This window comes from Tachyglossus aculeatus, chromosome 2 (assembly GCF_015852505.1).
Source record: "Tachyglossus aculeatus isolate mTacAcu1 chromosome 2, mTacAcu1.pri, whole genome shotgun sequence".
Classification (NCBI taxonomy): Eukaryota; Metazoa; Chordata; class Mammalia; order Monotremata; family Tachyglossidae; genus Tachyglossus; species Tachyglossus aculeatus.
Window position 1 is genome coordinate 96,484,704 of NC_052067.1, and position 19,238 is coordinate 96,503,941.

General features: G+C 43.8%; 1 protein-coding gene across 4 annotated transcripts in view; it reads left to right on the top strand.

The window, feature by feature from the left end:
- Window positions 1–19,238, top strand: part of TBC1D32 (TBC1 domain family member 32) — a 323,193-nt gene that overhangs the window by 60,883 nt on the left and 243,072 nt on the right. For all 4 annotated transcript variants that reach the window (XM_038761204.1, XM_038761221.1, XM_038761231.1 and 1 more), the window contains 3 exons: window positions 5,980–6,039; window positions 9,065–9,155; window positions 17,492–17,629. In XM_038761204.1, coding sequence (XP_038617132.1) covers window positions 5,980–6,039; window positions 9,065–9,155; window positions 17,492–17,629 — 289 coding nt within the window. The remainder of the gene's footprint in view (window positions 1–5,979; window positions 6,040–9,064; window positions 9,156–17,491; window positions 17,630–19,238) is intronic.

The window sequence follows — 19,238 nt, forward strand, 5'->3', positions numbered from 1 at the left end:
TTAAGCACTCCCTGTGTGTCAAGCACTGTTCTAAACACTTGGGTCAGTTAATGGTAATAATAATAATATTTGTTTAAGCACTCGCTGTGTTTCAAGCACTGTTCTAAACACTTGGGTCAGTTAATGATAATAATAATATTTGTTTAAGCACTCACTGTGTGTCAAGCACTGTTCTAAACACTTGGGTCAGTTAATGGTAATAATAATAATAATATTTAAGCACTCGCTGTGTGTCAAGCACTGTTCTAAACACTGGAATAGATACAAATTAGGTTGGGCAGAGCCTGGCAGGTGGCAAACAGGATCGATATCCTTTAGATACATTTGATCTGTCTTATCTGGCGGCTGAGCTCTTGGCCCACCTCCTGTCTGTGGCCTGGAATGCCCTCCCTCTTCAATATCCCACAGACAGTCACTCTCCCCCTCATCAAGGCCTTACCGTGTGAGTGCAGTCAGTCATCCTATCCCGACTGGATTACTGCGTCAGCCTCCTTTCTGACCTCCCAACCTCCTGTCTCTCCCGACTTCAGTCCATACTTCACTCTGCTGCCCGGATTATCTTTCTACAGAAAAGTCCAGGGCATGTCACCCCCCTCCTCAAAAATCTCCAGTGGTTGTCCATCAACTGCTGTATCGAACAAAAACTCCTCCCCGTTGGCTTCAAAGCTGTCCATCACCTCGCCCCTTCTTACCTCACCTCCCTTCTCTCCTTCTCCATCCCAGCCCTCACACTCCGCTCCTCTGCTGCTAACCTTCTCACCGGGCCTCGTTCTCGCCCGTCCCGCCGTCGACCCCCGGCCGACGTCCTACCTCTGTCCTGGAATGCCCTCCCTCCTCAAATCCGCCACACGACCACACTTCCCCCCTTCAAAGCCCTACTGAAGGCTCACCTCCTCCAAGGGGCCTTCCCAGATTAAGCCCCCCGTTTTCCTCAGCTCCCCCGCGTTGCCCCAACTCACTCCCTTTCTCTACCCTCGTCTCCTCACCCCGTAGCACTTGTGTATACATTTACTTATCTATAATTGTATTTATTTATATTAATGCCTGTTTACTTGTTTTGATGTGTACATATCTATGATTCTATTTCTTTTGATGTCTGCCTCTCCTCCCCCAGCCCCGGACTACGAGCCCATTGTGGGCAGGGATTGTCTCTCTCTACTGCTGTACTGTACTTTCTAAGCGCTTAGTACAGTGCTCTGCACACAGTAAGCACTCAATAAATACAGTGGAATGAATGAATGAATCGAAGGCCCATCTCCAAGAGGCCTTCCCTGACTAGAACCCTCATTTCTTCTTCTCCTTTTCCATTCTGCATCAAGCACTTGGACTCTTGGACCCTTGCACTTGGATCTCCACCGTTTATTCACCCCTCCCTCAGCCCCGCAGCACTTGTATACATATCTGTAATTTATATTATTAATATCTGGCTCCCCTCTACATTGTAAGCTCACTGTGGAACACGGCTACCAACCCTTTTGTGTGGTACTCTCCCAAGGCTCTTAGTACAGTGGTTTGCACACTGTAAGCGCCCGGTAAATACGATTGATCGATGCAAAAGACAGTTTCTGGCCCCTTTCTGTCTTTCTCGCTCTCTCTCCCTCTCTCTCGCATTCATAGGTGCCCATTTCAAGGGGGCAGTGGCTGTCATGGCTTTTTGAACCAGACTCCCGGACGTCCTCATCCTGACCTCTAGAATTTTCAGTCAGGGCTGCAGAGACCCAAAATGATGAGCCCACTGTTGGGTAGGGACCGTCTCTATATGTTGCCAACTTGTACTTCCCAAGCGCTTAGTACGGTGCTCTGCACACAGTAAGCGCTCAATAAATGCGATTGATTGATTGATTGATTGACCTTCCACCGTGTTATCTCTATGGAACTTATCCCCTTGCAGTCCTCACCCAATCAATCAATCAGTCAGTGGTATTTATGGAGAGCTTCCTCTGTGCAGAGCCCTCAGCTCAGTGTTTGGGAAAGTACAATGCAGTCGAGTTGGCTGATAGGATCCCTACCCTCTTTAAAATCCTGGCTCCCTTTCCACCCGTACCCTCGTACTGAAAGATTGGCCCCTAGATTCCCTCTCCTCTTCCTCTCTCTTTCTCCTCCTCCCACTCTCTCTTTCTCCCCCTCTCTTTCCCTTCAATCCCTGCCAGTTTAAAAAATCAGTGTTTTTGCGAATGGAATGTCATTTTGCCCCACTGTGGCTTTCTCTGTGGTCTAAAGTAACAAATCAGGAAATTAGTACTTATAAAACATTATTAATGATGATGACGATGGTATTTGTTAAGCGCTCACTATGTGCCAAGCAGTGTTTTAAGGGCTGGGGTAGATACAGGGTAATCAAGTTGTCCCACGTGGGGCTCACAGTCTTAATCCCCCTTTTACAGATGAGGGAACTAAGGCACAGAGAAGTTAAGTGACTTGCTCAAAGTCACGCAGCTGATAAGTGGCAGATCCCGGGATTAGAACCCATGACCTATGACTCCCAAGCCCGGGCTCTTTCCAGTAAGCCACACTGCTTCTCTAGTTATATAAGGGCTGTATGCTTGCAAAATCCCGTGTTTAGGAAACCCGGGTGATGTACTCATCATCATCATCAATCGTATTTACTGAGCGCTTACTATGTACAGAGCACTGTACTAAGCGCTTGGGAAGTACAAATTGGCAACATATAGAGACAGTCCCTACCCAACATTGGGCTCACAGTCTGAACCAATGCCGCTTATGGGCAGAAAATATCTGTAATTGATTTATTTCCTTTAATGTCCGTCTCCCTCTCTAGAATGTAAGCTCGTTGCGCGTGGGGAATGTGTCTGTGTATTGTTGTATTGTGTTTTCCCAAGCGCTTAGTACAGTGCTGTGCACACGGTAAGTGCTCCATAAATACTGTTGAGTGAATGAATGAAAGAAAAACCATTTCTTCCGCCCCTGCAAAAAGCCCTGCATCCGCACAGGTTTGCATCGTTGGATGAACCATCCTAAAGCCCCTAATGCCAGTCTAGGCTAAATGCATAGTGAAAATACGCTAGACCGTAAGCTCCTTTTGGGCAAGGAATGTGTCCGTTAACTCATTCATTCATTCATTCATTCAATTGTATTTATTGAGCGCTTACTGTGTACAGAGCACTGTACTAAGCGCTTGGGAGGTACAAGTCGGCAACATCTAGAGACGGTCCCTCCCCAACAGCAGGCTCACAGTCTAGAAGGGGGAGACGGACAACAAAACAAAACATATTAACCAAATATAATAAATAGAATAAATATGTACAAATAAAATAAATAAATAGAGTAATAAATACGTACAAACATATATACATTCATTCATTCATTCAATTGCATTTATTGAGCGCTTACTGTGTGCAGAGCACTGTACTAAGCACTTGGGATGTACAAGTCAGCAACACCTAGAGACGTTCCCTACCCAGCAGCGGGCTCACAGTCTAGAAGGGGGAGATGGACAACAAAACAAAACATATTAACCAAATAAAATAAATAGAATAAATATGTACAAATAAAATAGAGTAGTAAATACGTACAAACATATATACATTCATTCATTCATTCAATTGCATTTATTGAGCGCTTACTGTGTGCAGAGCACTGTACTAAGCGCTCGGGAAGTACAAGTTGGCAACATATAGAGACGGTCCCTACCCAACAGCAGGCTCACAGCCTAGAAGGGGGAGACAGACAACAAAACAAGACATATAAACCAAATAAAATAAATATTTGAGAAGCAGCGTGGCTTAGTGGCAAGAGCCCAGTCTAATCCCGACTCCTCTACTTGTCTGCTGTGTGACCTTGGGCAAGGCGCTTCACTTCTCTGTGCCTCAGTGACCTCATAACTCAGTGCCTCATAACTCCATTATGTTAGACTCTCCAAAGCACCTAGTAGCCTGCTCTGCACCCAGTAAGCGCTTATTACCGTTGATTATGATCGAACCAAGTATATCGTCCTTAGAAAATGGTATTTTAGTAAATAGCGTTGATTATGATCGAACCAAATATATCGTCCTTAGGCATAAAAAATACAACAGTAAACAGACACATTCCCCGCCCACAACAAGCTTACAGTCTAGAGGGGGAGACAGGCATTAATAGAACAAATAAATCAATTACAGATATTTTCTGCCCAAAAGTGGCATTGGTGCAAGGGAGTACTACCCCCGGTTTTCCTTAACGTGGGATTTTGTATATATGTATACCTGTATATATGTTTGTACATATTTATTACTCTATTTATTTTACTTGTACATATCTGTTCTATTTATTTTATTTTGTTAATATGTTTGGTTTTGTTCTCTGTCTCCCCCTTCTAGACTGTGAGCCCACTGTTGGGTAGGGACCGTCTCTATATGTTGCCAACTTGTACTTCCCAAGCGCTTAGTACAGTGCTCTGCACACAGTAAGCGCTCAATAAATATGATTGATTGATTGATTGATTTTGCAATGCCTAAGGACGTTCTTAGTCAGAAAATGATGCTCTCGTGAGTACTGTTGATTATGATCAAACTGAATACATCGTCCGAAGGCACGGGAGAGAGCCGAGGGCGGAGACTCAAGTTTACCGTGCGGAAGGACGCAATTGTAAACCACTTGTGGACTTTTACCAAGAAAAGTCTATGGATACACTAGGAGAACGATTGCAGGTGGAGAGTGGGGCGTTCTGGGAGAGATTTCAATCGTATTTATTGAGCGCTTACTGTGTGCAGAGCACTGTACTAAGCGCTTGAGAGATGCGTCCGCGGTGTCGCTGTGGGTTGGAAATGACTAGACAGCATAAGAAAGGACAAGTCATAAAATGATACTTTTGTAAATAGATGTCCTTCCTCTCCCCCTCGTCCCCCCTCCATTCCCCCATCTTACCTCCTTCCCTTCCCCACAGCACCTGTATGTATGTATATATGTTTGTACATATTTATTACTCTATTTATTTATTTATTTATTTATTTTACTTGTACATATCTATCCTAATTATTTTATTTTGTTAGTATGTTTGGTTTTGTTCTCTGTCTCCCCCTTTTAGACTGTGAGCCCACTGTTGGGTAGGGACTGTCTCTATATGTTGCCAATTTGTACTTCCCAAGCGCTTAGTACAGTGCTCTGCACATAGTAAGCGCTCAATAAATACGATTGATGATGATGATGTGAGGGTACCTTCTAATGAGTTTCTAGAATTCCAAAAGACACTTTTATAATGCACGCTCATTACGCCCAACGTTAATCAGTGACCGTGTATTACACGATGATTAATTTCCCCTCTCTATAATTGCTTCTCTCTGCAGGCCATATTTGTTATATCACAGTTTCACCCGGTGGAAATTGAGTACCTCTCAGTGGGGAATATTTTTCTTCTGGTCCGTCTCAGAATGGTGCTCGAGTTATGTGGCATTCATTTACCCAGTGCTGATTGCTGGGGTCATCATCATCAATCATATTTATTGAGCGCTAACTGTGTGCAGAGCACTGTACTAAGCGCTTGGGAAGTAGAAGTTGGCAACTTATAGAGACAGTCCCTACCCAGCAGTGGGCTCACAGTCTAAAAGGGGGAGACAGAGAACAAAACCAAACATACTAACAAAATAAAATGAATAGAATAGATAGGTACAAGTAAAATAAATAAATAAATAAGTAAATAGAGAAATAAATATGTACAAACATATATACATATATCCAGGTGCTGTGGGGAAGGGAAGGAGGTAAGATGGGGGGGATGGAGAGGGGGACGAGGGGGAGAGGAAGGAAGGGGCTCAGTCTGGGAAGGCCTCTTGGAGGAGGTGAGCTCTCAGTAGGGCCTTGAAGGCTCCTAATCTAATGCAAATAGAGAAACCCACCTGTCACTGATTACCAGGAAGGAAGATGAAATTTATGGTGCCAGTTCATTTAATGATTATTGGAAATGAATTGGAGAACTCGGGTTTTTCATGCTGAAAATTGAACATCAAATGAAATTCTACGACTCTTCTATTTTGTCATTTGTAGCACGCCCATTACAGCAGAACTGTGGTTCTAAGACTCCTTGACAAGAAATATAAATCTCTGGTAAGTCTACATCCACCTGCGTGTACCGTTGTCTTTGGAGGAAGGCTACCGTGACTGAGAATCGAAAATGAACTGAATAATAATAATTGTGGTATTTGTATTTGTGGCATTTGAGAGATGCGTCCGTGGTGTCGCTATGGGTCAGAAATGACTAGGCAGCATAAGAAAAGACAAGTCATAAAATGATACTTTATTATTTAAGTGCTTATTATATGCCAGGCACTGTACTCTCTGTACAGTCCTCTAGACTGTGAACCCGGTGTTGGGTAGGGACTGTCTCTATATGTTGCCAACTTTTAGTTCCCAAGCGCTTAGTACAGTGCTCTGCACACAGTGAGCACTCAATAAATATGATTGAATGAATGAATGAACTTCTAGACCGTGAGCCCCCCCTTCTAGACTGCAAGCCCACTGTTGGGTAGGGACCGTCTCTATATGTTGCCAACTTGTACTTCCCAAGTGCTTAGTACAGTGCTCTGCACACAGTAAGTGCTCCATAAATATGATTGAATGAATGAATGAATACTAAGCACAAGCAATTTGGGTTGGACACAGTCCCTTTCCTACATGGGGCTCCCAGTCCTAATCCCCATCTTACAGATGAGGTAACTGAGGTCCAGAGGAGGGAAGTGACTTGTCCGGTCATCATCAATCGTATTTATTGAGTACCTCTCAGTGGGGAATATTTTTCTTTTGGTCCATCTCAGGATGGTGCTCATTCTCAGAATGGTGACACAGCAGGCAAGTGACAGAGGCAGGATTAGAACCCATGACCTTCTGATCCCCAGGCCCGTGCTCTAGCCGCTAGGCCCTGTTGCTAAATTGTGCTTGTGCGGTTACACCTTTGCTGCTCACAGTGGACTGCCATGGCCCCCAGTGACATCCAAAAAGCCCTAAAAAGGAGGGACAAAGAGGTGTCCAAATTCCCCCAAACCCTGGCCCAGGGCCATTATCCACAGTGCCAGCATCCTGACCTTGCTCTCCGCTGGGTTTTAGTTCATTTTTAATTTCTTAAATGGCATTTTTTAAGAGCTTAATATGTGCCAGGCACTGTACTAAGCATTGGGAAGAGAAGCAGAGTGGCTCAGTGGAAAGAGCCCGGGCTTGGGAGTAAGAGGGCATGCGTTCTAATCCCAGATCCGCCACTTGTCGGCTGTGTGGTTTTGGGCAAGTCACTTTCATTCATTCATTCAGTCGTATTTATCGAGCGCTTACTGTGGGCAGAACACTGTACTAAACACTTGGGCGGTACAAGTGAGCAGTGTGGCTCAGTGGAAAGAGCATGGGCTTTGGAGTCAGAGGTCATGGGTTGAAATCCTGGCTCCGCCAATTGTCAGCTGTGTGACTTTGGGCCAGTCACTTCACTTCTCTGGGCCTCAGTTCCCTCATCTGTAAAATGGGGATGAAGACTGTGAGCCCCATATGGGACAACCTGATCACCTTGTAACCCCCCCAGCGCTTAGAACAGTGCTTTGCACTTAGTAAACGCTTAATAAATGCCATCATCATCATTATTATTATTACAAGTTGGCAACATATAGAGACAGTCCCTACCCAACAACCGGCTCACAGTCTAGAAGTCATTAACTTCTCTGTGCCTCAGTTCCCTCACCTGTAAAATGGGGATCAAGACTGTGAGCCCCACGTGGTACAACCTGATCACCTTGTATCCCCCAAGCACTTAGAACATTGTTCTGCACATAATAAGTGCTTAACAAATACCATCATTATTATTATTATTATTGGGGCAGATACAGGCTAAGCAAGTTGTACACAGTCCATGTCCCACATGGGGCTCACAGCCTTAGTCCCCATTTTTTTTTAATGTTATTTGTTAAGCGCTTATTATGTGCCAGACACTCTACTAAGCACTGGGGTGGGTACAAGTTAATCAGGTTGGACACAGTCCCCGTCCCACATAGGGCTCACACTTTTAACCCAGCGCTTAGAACAGTGCTTTGCACATAGTAAGCACTCAGCAAATACCATTATTATTATTTTACCTGATCACCTTGTATCCCCCCAGCACTTAGAACAGTGCTTTGCACATAGTAAGCGCTTAACAAATGCCATTATTATTATTATTATTATTATTTTAACACCCTTTTTATAACTAAGGCACAGAGAAGTTAAGTGATTGGCCCAAAGTCACCCAGCAGACAAGGGGCGGAGCCAGGGTTCGAACCCACATCCTCGGACCCCCGGGCCCACTGTTGGGTAGGGACCGTCTCTATAGGTTGCCGTCTTGTACTTCCCAAGAGCTTAGTCCAGTGCTCTGCACACGGTAAGCGCTCAATAAATGCGATGGATTGATTGATTGATTGATTGATTGATTGTGCTCTTCCCACTAGGCCACGCTGCTTCTTTAGTTCTTGGCGTTCAGGGGCTAATTTAAAGTTCCAGCGGCGACCCTCACGTCCAGCCCACGGCTGACTGCTTCTGGCGGGTGAGGGCCGTAGGGACGGCGTCCGAGTGCAGTCAGTGAGCATCGGTACGCCGAAGGAATATGCCTTTAATATTGTACAGTGCTCAATAAATGCGGTTGAATGAATGAATGAATGAATACTAAGCACAAGCAAATTGGGTTGGACCCAGTCCCTTTCATCATCATCATCATCAATCGTATTTATTGAGCACTTACTATGTGCAGAGCACTATACTAAGCGCTTGGGAAGTACAAATTGGCAACATATAGAGACAGTCCCTACCCAACAGTGGGCTCACAGTCTAAAAGATTTCCTACATGGGGCTCCCCATCTTACAGATGAGGTAACTGAGGTCCAGAGGAGGGAAGTGACTTTTCCGGTGACACAGCAGAGCCGGGATGGGAACCCGTGACTTTCTGATTCCCGTCGGCACGCCAAAGGAAAGTGCCTTTAATATTGCAGGCCGTGATCTGTAGGTTTATTAAAACGCACACTGTCTTTCAGGTGCGAACAGCGTCTGCCGGCCCAGGGCTTGGAGCCCTGCGGTCCCCTGCCCGGACGGTACCCAAATTCCTCATTTTTTTGTCCATTTTTTCCAGATTGCATCTTCGGTTCAGCAGTGCATCCGCTACTCCGACTCATGGGAGGTCACGCCATCCGATGAAACCCTGAGACTTCGGCAGCAGTGTGGTCAGTTCGTAGTCTTTAAACGGGGGTCGGGTCATCGCTTTGAACCTATAGATAATTTAAATGGGGGTCCGGTCATTGCTTTAAGCCCGTCGATAACACACCATCCCTGAAAAGCGGTTGCTCACGTTTTGGATTCCTGTTATAACGTGAACGGTGGATGTGTGACCGTAGCAGTGCGAAATTCTCCCCGTCGAGCCCGTGAGCTCGTTGAGGGCAGGAGTGTGTCTGTTTATCGTTGTATTGAACTCTCCCAAGCGCTCAGCCTGGGGCTTTACACACAGTAAGCACTCTCTAATACCTCCTTCCCTTCCCCACAGCACCTGTATATATGTATATATGTTTGTACATATATTTATTACTCTATTTATTTATTTTACTTGTGCGTATCTATTCTATTTATTTTATTTTGTTGCTATGTTTGGTTTTGTTCTCTGTCTCCCCCCTTCTAGACTGTGGGCCCACTGTTGGGTAGGGACCGTCTCTATATGTTGCCAATTTGTACTTCCCAAGCGCTTAGTACAGTGCTCTGCACACAGTAAGCGCTCAATAAATAAGATTGATGATGATGATGGAAAGAGCCCGGGCTCTGGAGCCAGAGGTCATGGGTTCGAATCCTGGCTCCGCCACATGTCTGCTGTGTGACCTTGGGGAAGTCACTTAATTCCTCTGAGCCTCAGTTCCCTCATCTGTAAAACGGGGATTAAGACTGTGAGCCCCACGTGGGACAACCTGATCACCTTGTATCCCCCCAGTGCTTAGAACAGTGCTTTGCACAGAGTAAGCGCTTAACAAATGCTATTATTATTATTATTATTATTATTATTATTATTATTATTATTATTATTAGAGAAGCAGCGTGGCTCAGTGGAAAGAGCCCGGGCTTTGGAGTCAGAGGTCATGGGTTCAAATCCCGACTCTGCCAATTGTCAGCTGTGTGACTTTGGGCAAGTCACTTAACTTCTCTGTGCCTCAGTTCCCTCATCTGTAAAATGGGGATTAACACTGTGAGCCCACATGGGACAACCTGATCATCTTGTAACCTCCCCAGCGCTTAGAACAGTGCTTTGCACATAGTAAGCACTTAATAAATGCCATTATTATTATTATTATTATTATTATCATTATTATTATTATTATTATTATTATTGAATGAATGAACACTAAAAGGACACTAGGGCAAGATTGTTATTATTTGGGTTGCAGATTACTGTTTTGGAGTTCCTGTTCCCCACTGTTTCCTTTCTTGCTTCCTTCCTCACCCCGATAATAAGAATAATAATGACAGTGGTATCTGTTAAGCCCTTACTCTGTGCCAGGTACTGTTCTAAGCACTGGGGTGGATACAGGCAAATCGGGCTGGACCGTCCCTGTCCCATGTGGGCCTCACAGTCTCAATCCCCATTTTCCAGATGAGGTAACTGAGGCCGAGGGAAGTGAAGCGACTTGCCCAAGGCCACACAGCTGACAGTTGGCGGAGCTGGGATTAGAACCCATGACCTTTTTAGACTGTGAGCCCACTGTTGGGTAGGGACTGTCTCTATATGTTGCCAACTTGTGCTTCCCAAGCGCTTAGTACAGTGCTCTGCACACAGTAAGCGCTCAATAAATACGATTGATGATGATGATGATGACCTTCTCGCTCCCAGTACCGTGCCCTATCCACTGTGCCACGCTGCTTCAATGGGATTCTCTAATTTTTCTCCTCTGGCAGCTCCACTCCTAATAATAGTGGTTGTGGCATTTGTTATCCGGCGCTGGATTTGTTATCCAGCGCTCAGAACAGTGCTTTGCACGTAGTAAGCGCTTAATAAATGCCATCATTATTATTATTATTACTATTATTAAGCCCTTCCCATGTGCCAAGCATTGTACTAAGCACTGGGGTCCAGTTCAGATAATTAGGTCAGACATAGCCCCGGTCCTTCATGGGGCTCACAGTCTACAGGGGAAGGAGGGCAGATGTTGAACCCATATTTTCCAGATGAGGAAACTGAGGCACCAGGCCTCACAGGCTCGCGACGGAGACGACACTAGAAACCAGATGCCGTGACTCCCAACCCCATGCTCTTCCCACCGGGCCGTGCCTCTCCAAAGCGGATGGGAAGCAGCGTGGCATAACGGATAGAGCACGGGCCTGGGAGTGAGAAGGTCCTGGGTTCCAGTCCCGGCTCCGCCACTTGCCTGCCGTGTGACGTGGGGCAAGTCACTTCACTTCTCTGGGCCTCAGTTGCCTCCTCTGGAAAATGGGGATTGAGTCTGTGAGCCCCACTTGGGGCAGGCACTGTGTCCAACCCGACACGTCTGCAAATAAACACTGCATTTCAGAAATCCCCTAGGCATTTCCGATGAAGAAGAAAAATGAAAGGCCTCTCAGAAGAAATGGGGTGACAGAATCTGTTTCCACCACACGTTCTGGGTCTCTTTGCTCAGGCTGCGTTCTTTGGCCTCTGCAAGCATCTGGAATCGGGCACAAAGAAGAGTTGAAATTTGCAGGAAAATGAAGACAAGCCTTAAGGGTTTTATTGACCCTTGGTTGTACACATTTATTACTCTATTTATTTATTTATTTTACTTGTACATTTCTATCCTATTTATTTTATTTTGTTGGTATGTTTGGTTCTGTTCTCTGTCTCCCCCTTTTAGACTGTGAGCCCGCTGTTGGGTAGGGACTGTCTCTATGTGTTGCCAATTTGTACTTCCCAAGCGCTTAGTACAGTGCTCTGCACATAGTAAGCGCTCAATAAATACGATTGATTGATTGATTGATTGATTGATTGAGGTTCCATGGGCTTATACACTTCGCATCAGCAGAAAGGGAAGCTGCTCATCCCTGATTCCCTTTGCATTGGAATGTCCAAGTGGCCCATGATCCCCCAAGTCTGCAAATCCAACCCGATTTGCTTGTAATAATAATAATAATAATGGCATTTATTAAGCGCTTACTATGTGCAAAGCACTGTTCTAAGCACTGGGGAGGTTACAAGGTGATCAGGTTGGCCTGTATCCACCCCAGCGCTTAGTACAGTTACTTGGAACATAGAAAGCCCTTAACAAATACTATTATAACTATTATTATGAATAGTAATACCTTGGGAAGTACAAGTTGGCAACAACTCCCCAGCGCTTAGAACAACGGTTTGCACATAGTAAGTGCTTAACAAGCGCCATTATTTTCATTATTATTATTACTATTTGAGAAAAGAAAAAGTGAGGGTCATCAAAAGCAGGAAAACAATGGTGTCAGCAATAGCAAAGGAATGAGAGGGACATTGGAATTAGTGTCCTTATTATTATGGGAAATTCAGGCTTAACTAAAGGGGAATATAATGTTTCCCTCACTGAGCAGACTCTTGTTGAGAAGATTTCTCCATTCAGGGTTACTCGAACTCTTTTCCATGCCCGAGATGGTTGCAAAGCCAGGGCCCTTCTGTCCACTAAGGGAGGATAAAGTGAATTTTTTTTTTGTTAACAGAGGAAGATTGAAAGAGAATGAAACGTAATTAAGTTAAAAAGGTGGTTATAAAATAAATGAAAAATACAAAATCAAAATATACTACTAGAGTGAAGGAAGGGGAAGCAGCATGGCTCAGTGGAAAGAGCCCGGGCTTTGGAGTCAGAGGTCGGGGTTCAAATCCCGGCTCTGCCAATTGTCAGCTGTGTGACTTTGGGCAAGTCACTTCACTTCTCTGGGCCTCAGTTCCCTCATCTGGAAAATGGGGATTAAGACTGTGAGCCCCCCGTGGGACAAACTGAACACCTTGTAACCTCCCCAATCAATCAATCGTATTTATTGAGCGCTTACTGTGTGCAGAGCACTGTACTAAGCGCTTGGGAAGTACAAGTTGGCAACAACTCCCCAGCACTTAGAACCATGCTTTGCACATAGTAAGTGCTTAATAAGTGCCATTATTTTCATTATTATGATTACTATTTGCGAAAAGAAAAAGTGAGGGTCATCAAAAGCAGGAAAATAATGGTGTCGGTAATAGCAAAGGAATGAGAGGGACATTGGAATTAGTGTCCTTTTGGTTCCTCTTCCCAAAATATAGCACGTTAATTCATTCATTCAATCGTATTTATGGAGTGCTTACTGTATGCGGAGCACTGTACTAAGCGGTTGAGAAAGTACAAAATAACAATAAGCAGTTACATTCCCAGCCCACAAAGTGCTCACAAGTATAGATTTTAGCGTCTATTAGGCGATCTGCTACAAGGCCAAACTCACCCGTGCTGGGCAGCAGTGTAATGGGAGAGAGTCGAGGGCGGAGACTCGAGTTGACCGCGCGGAAGGCGGCAATGGTCAACCACTTCCCGATTTTTCCCAAGAAAACTCTCTGGATCCACGACCAGAACGATTGCAGAGGGAGAGCGGGGCGTTCTGGGAGAGATGTGTCCGTGCTGTCGCTATGGGTCGGAGACGGCTCGATGGCATAATCAATCAATCAATCAATCGTATTTATTGAGCGCTTACTGTGTGCAGAGCACTGTACTAAGCGCTTGGGAAGTACAAGTTGGCAACATATAGAGACGGTCCCTACCCAACAGCGGGCTCGCAGTCTGAAAGGGGGAGACTTACCCCAAAGTGCTCACAAGTGTAGATTACTTGTGATCTATACTTACCATCTTACCTCCTTCCCTTCCCCATATATATGTTTGTACATATTTATTACTCTATTTATTTATTTATTTATTTTACCTGTACATATCTTTTCTATTTATTTTATTTTGTTAGTATGTTTGGTTTTGTTCTCTGTCTCCCCCTTCTAGACTGTGAGCCCGCTGTTGGGTAGGGACCGTCTCTATATGTTGCCAACTTGGACTTCCCAAGCGCTTAGTACAGTGCTCTGCACACAGTCAGCGCTCAATAAATACGATTGATGATGATGATGAGACAGAAGGAGACAAGGCAAAGTATAAAAGTCAAATGGGAAAATAAGAATTTCTCCCCGAAGCAGCAATTGCAGGACTCGAAGTTGAAACTTCACGCGTTTTAAGTGCTGCAGTAATGGTAAAATCTCTACCACTCTTTCTTTTTACTTTGGAGTTAAAGGTTGATTTTGTACAGAACATGTGGTTAGGCCCAGTCCCTCATACTGAATTTGCCTTTCTGGTCAATTTTGGCATCCTTTTTTTTTTTTTTTTAAGTAACTTTTTGGAAGCACTGGCTTCCAGTAGTCATGTTTTTTCTTCATCTTCTTTTTCTTTATCTTCCAACTCACGGAACCATAATCATGAGGGTGGATGTCAAAGAAGGCAACCGTTACCTTCTTTCTCTAAGCATCCTGCTGCCTCTAAATGAGAGAGCAGTCTACTCTGGGACGGAATTAGGTTTTCATTTTTGTGCTTCCAGTGTTTTATTGCCCTCTAGTTTCCCTCCTAGGCTAATAATTAGGGGAAGGAATCGCTAGGTCCATTCTCTGTTCCTCAGTTCCCTCATCTGTAAAATGGGGATGAAGACTGTGAGCCCCCCATGGGACAACCTGATCACCTTGTAACCTCCCCAGCACTTAGAACAGTGCTTTTCACATAGGAAGTGCTTAATAAATGCCATTATTATTATTGTTATTCATCCCAAATAACCCAAGATCCCCAAACTGAACTCTCTGTTCATTCATTCATTCAATCGTATTTATTGAGCGCTTATTGTGTGCAGAGCACTGTACTAAGCGTGTTAATGAAATGAGTTGACAGGTACAACACTTTTTTTAAGGGAGCTGGCTTTCAGGTGTAGCTGGAATTGTTAGCAGCCAAGAGTCAGAGCTTAGACAAAGTCTGGAAGTACTCGTGGGATGCGTGAAGAAAGCCGAAGTGACATATCAGCCTGCACCAGAGAAGCCATACCCGCAACCGGAAACTCATATCAATCAATCAATCAATCAATCAATCATATTTATTGAGCGCTTACGGTGTGCAGAGCACTGTACTGAGCGCTTGGGAAGTACAAGTCGGCAACACATAGAGGCGGTCCCTACCCAACAGCGGGCTCACAGTCTAGAAGGGACTATGTGGCAATCTGGAGCTAAAAGCGGGGACAAAATTCTGCTACCGAGGCAGCACGCTGACCAGTGTGGCAGTGATAGACGAGGAAATAGAAAACAGAGTCCGGAAGACCCACACATCCTTTCATTCCATCATATTTACTGAGCGCTTACTGTGTGCAGAGCACTGTACTAAGCACTTGGAAAGTACAATTCAGCAACAGATAGGGAACAATCCCTACCCAGCAACGGGCTCACAGTCTAGAAGGGGGAAGACAGATGACAAAACAATTAGGCAGGCATTGATAGCATCAAAATAAATAGAACTGTAGATATATGCACATTATTATTAAAATAAACAGAATAATAAATATGTACAAATATGCACAAATGCTGTGGGGCGGGGAGGGGGGTAGAGCAGAGGGAGGGAGTAGAAGCGACGGGGAGGGGAGGAGGAGCAGAGGAAAAGGGGGGCTCAGCCTGGGAAGGCCTCCTGGAGGAGTTCAGCTTTCAGTAGGACATTTTATTAAATTACAATGTAGGAGAAGCTTCAAATGGAAGCTGGAATTAAAGGGGCACTCATTTCGTTATTGAGTGTATTTACTGAGCTCTTACTCTGTGCACAGCACTGTACTAAGTGCTTGGAAGGCTGTCTAACAGAGTGTGGTGGCAGCAGACTGTGAGCTCCCCATGGGACAACCTGATCACCTTGTGGCCTCCCCAGTGCTTGGAACAGTGCTTTGCACATAGTAAGCGCTTAAGCAATCAGTCAATCGTATTTATTGAGCGCTTACTGTGTGCAGAGCACTGTACTAAGCGCTTGGGAAGTTGGCAACATATAGAGACAGTCCCTACCCAACAGTGGGCTCACAGTCTAAAAGATTAATAAATGCCATAATAATAATAATAATAATAATTATTATTATTATTATTATTAATCCCCAGTTTACAGATGAGGTAACTGAGGCCCAGAGAAGTTAGGTGACTTGCCCAAAGTCACACAGCTGACAAGTGGCAGAGCCGGGATTTGAACCCACGACCCCTGACTCCAAAGCGCGGGCTCGTTCCGCTGAGCCACGCTGCTTCTCTAAAAGGATCCTTTTACAGTAGTCATACTGGGGAGGGGAACTTTAGACCTAAAGCATAAATGTTTCTCTGCAAGCGATGGAAGCATAGTGTCATCATGATCAGTCGGTGATATCAATCAATCAATCGTATTTATTGAGCACTTACTGTGTGCAGAGCACTGTACTAAGCACTTGGGAAGTACAAGTTGGCAACATGTAGAGACGGTCTGTACCCAACTGTGGGCTCACAGTCTAGAGGGGGGAGACAGACAACAAAACCAAACATACTAACAAAATAAAATAAATAGAATAGATATGTACAAGTAAAATAAATAAATAGGGTAATAAATACGTACAAACATATGTACATATATACAGGTGCTGTGGGGAAGGGAAGGAGGTAAGGCGGGGGGGATGGAGAGTGGGGAGAGGGGGAGAGGAAGGAGGGGGCTCAGTCTGGGAGCCCCCTACATACATACATACATATATGTATGTATATACACATGCACATATACACAGGTGTTTATATACTATATATGTATTTGTATAAAGAACACACATACACAAACAGAAATGCATATATACACATATATGCACATGTGCATTTGTATATCTGTGCACATATGAATTTATATATATACACACATGGATCATATACACATGCATGCATGTTTGTATGTAATATCTATGTATACATGCATGCATATGCACAAACACATATGCGTACATATATATGTGCTTGTGTGTGTTGTGTGTGTTGTGTGCGTGTGTCAGGAGCACACAGACACACACAAAAAAAAGGAGATGAAATGTCTGTTGTTCTCTTTGGAATTCCATGGAACCCAGGCAGCAGAATATTATAGGGAGAAACCATTAAAGGAAATATTTTTTTCTCTCTGAATTCGGTTTATTTTCATTTGTTGTAAAAAAAGATTAAACACTGAAAATCTCACAAAATTACTTCTAGAAGCCCCATTGCTGCGGTGACCTCTCTATGGTGTCTGTTACTTTCAGTGGAATGTTCTTTATTGTGTTTTTCCCTGGTATTGAAGTTTAAGTGACATTATGACTGCTTTCCCTCAAAGATGCACATAAAAAGAAGATTTGTAACTTATGAGTCTGTGCCAGAGAACAAAAAAATTTAAGTGGAAAAAAATGATTTCCTATTTGTACTGTGCAGTTAGAGTAGACCCTATCCACTTAATGTACAGAAGGGAATGAAGACAGGTATTATGTGCTAAAACTACTTTCAAACCAATGTTCTTTTCTATTTTTTTTTTTGTTTTTAAAGGTGATAAACAGAAGACTTTCTATTCGGGACAAGAATTACAGTATATTTATTTTGTCCACTCACTATGCCTTTTAGGAAGACTATTGATCTATACCCATGGCAGAAAGTTATTTCCCATAAAGTTGAAAAATAGAAAAGGTAAGAAAAACTGGAAGACCAGGTTCATATTCAAAAAAAGTGAAAGGATATTTGGATTCAGATAGAGGGATAGAAGCATTATGAGAAGCCATTATGCTCAGATTTAGTTTTCTAGGAGACATAGCAACTGCGGGATTGAATGCAATTGGTATTTTGCATTTTTCTTTGTTCCTTGGTGCTCTTATTCTAGGACCTGCCATTGACAACATAAAATGACTGTCCTGTCACCCCAAAATTCAAAGAAAATTAGGTCCTAAGAATGTACAAACTGTCCCCCATGGGGAAATTGGATCAGAGACTAGCTCAAGGTCACCGCGGTTTCTCTTTTCATGGCCAGTCCTTAAAATGTATGGGAATTGTGTCTAATAATCCCTTTTAGACTGTGAGCCCACTGTTTTGTAGGGACTGTCTCTATATGTTGCCAAGTTGTACTTCCCAAGGGCTTAGTACAGTGCTCTGCACACAGTAAGCGCTCAATAAATAAGATTGATTATTATTATTATTATTATTATTATTATTATTATTATTATTAATAATAATAATAATAATGATGATGGCATTTGTTAAGCACTTACTATGTACAAAGCACTAGTCTAATGACCTGTACATCCTCCGTGCTTGCAAAGAATTATAAATAGTGGGACTCTTCTCATGCCCAAATTTGCATTTTCACTACGAGCCCCTCCTCGTTCCGTTTTATTACAGCGAGATCGTTTTCATGAATTAAGGGATGTTTTTACCAAGAAAAGACATCATTAAAACCACATGGAAATTTGTCCAAATGACATCTGGGTCGTATGTTGTTCATTCATTCAGTCGTATTTATTGAGCACTTACTGTGTGCAGAGCACTGGACTAAGCGCTTGGGAAGTACAAGTCGGCAACATATAGAGACGGTCCCTACCCAACAGCGGGCTCACAGTCTAGAAGGGGGAGACAGACAACAAAACAAAACATGTGGACAAGGTGTCAAGTCATCAGAATTTTATTCAATTGTATTTATTGAGCGCTTACTGTGTGCAGAGCACTGTACTAAGCGCTTGGGAAGTACAAGTTGGCAACATATAGAGATGGTCCCTACCCAACAACGGGCTCACAGTCTAGAAGGGGGAGACAGACAACAAGACAAAACATGTGGACAGGTGTCAAGTCGTCAGAACAAATAGAATTAAAGCTGAATGCACATCATTAACAAAATAAATAGAAGAGTAAATATGTACAAGTAAAATAAATAGAGTAATAAATCTGTACAAATGTATATCCAGGTGCGGTGGGGTTAAGTGCTGTCTATTTAAGTACTATCTATGCGCCAAGCACTGTACTAAGCCCTGGGGTAGGTACAAGATAGGTCCCACATTGGGCTCACACCTAAGTAGGAGGGAGAACAGGTTTTGAATCCCCATTTTACAGATGAGGGAAATTAGGAACAGAGAAGTTATAATAATAGCGATGGCATTTGTTAAGTGCAATAATAATAATAATAATGGCATTTATTAAGCGCCTACTATGTGCAAAGCACTGTTCTAAGCGCTGCGGAAGGTCACAAGGTGATCAGGTTGTCCCACGGGGGGCTCACAGTCTTAATCCCCATTTTCCAGATGAGGGAACT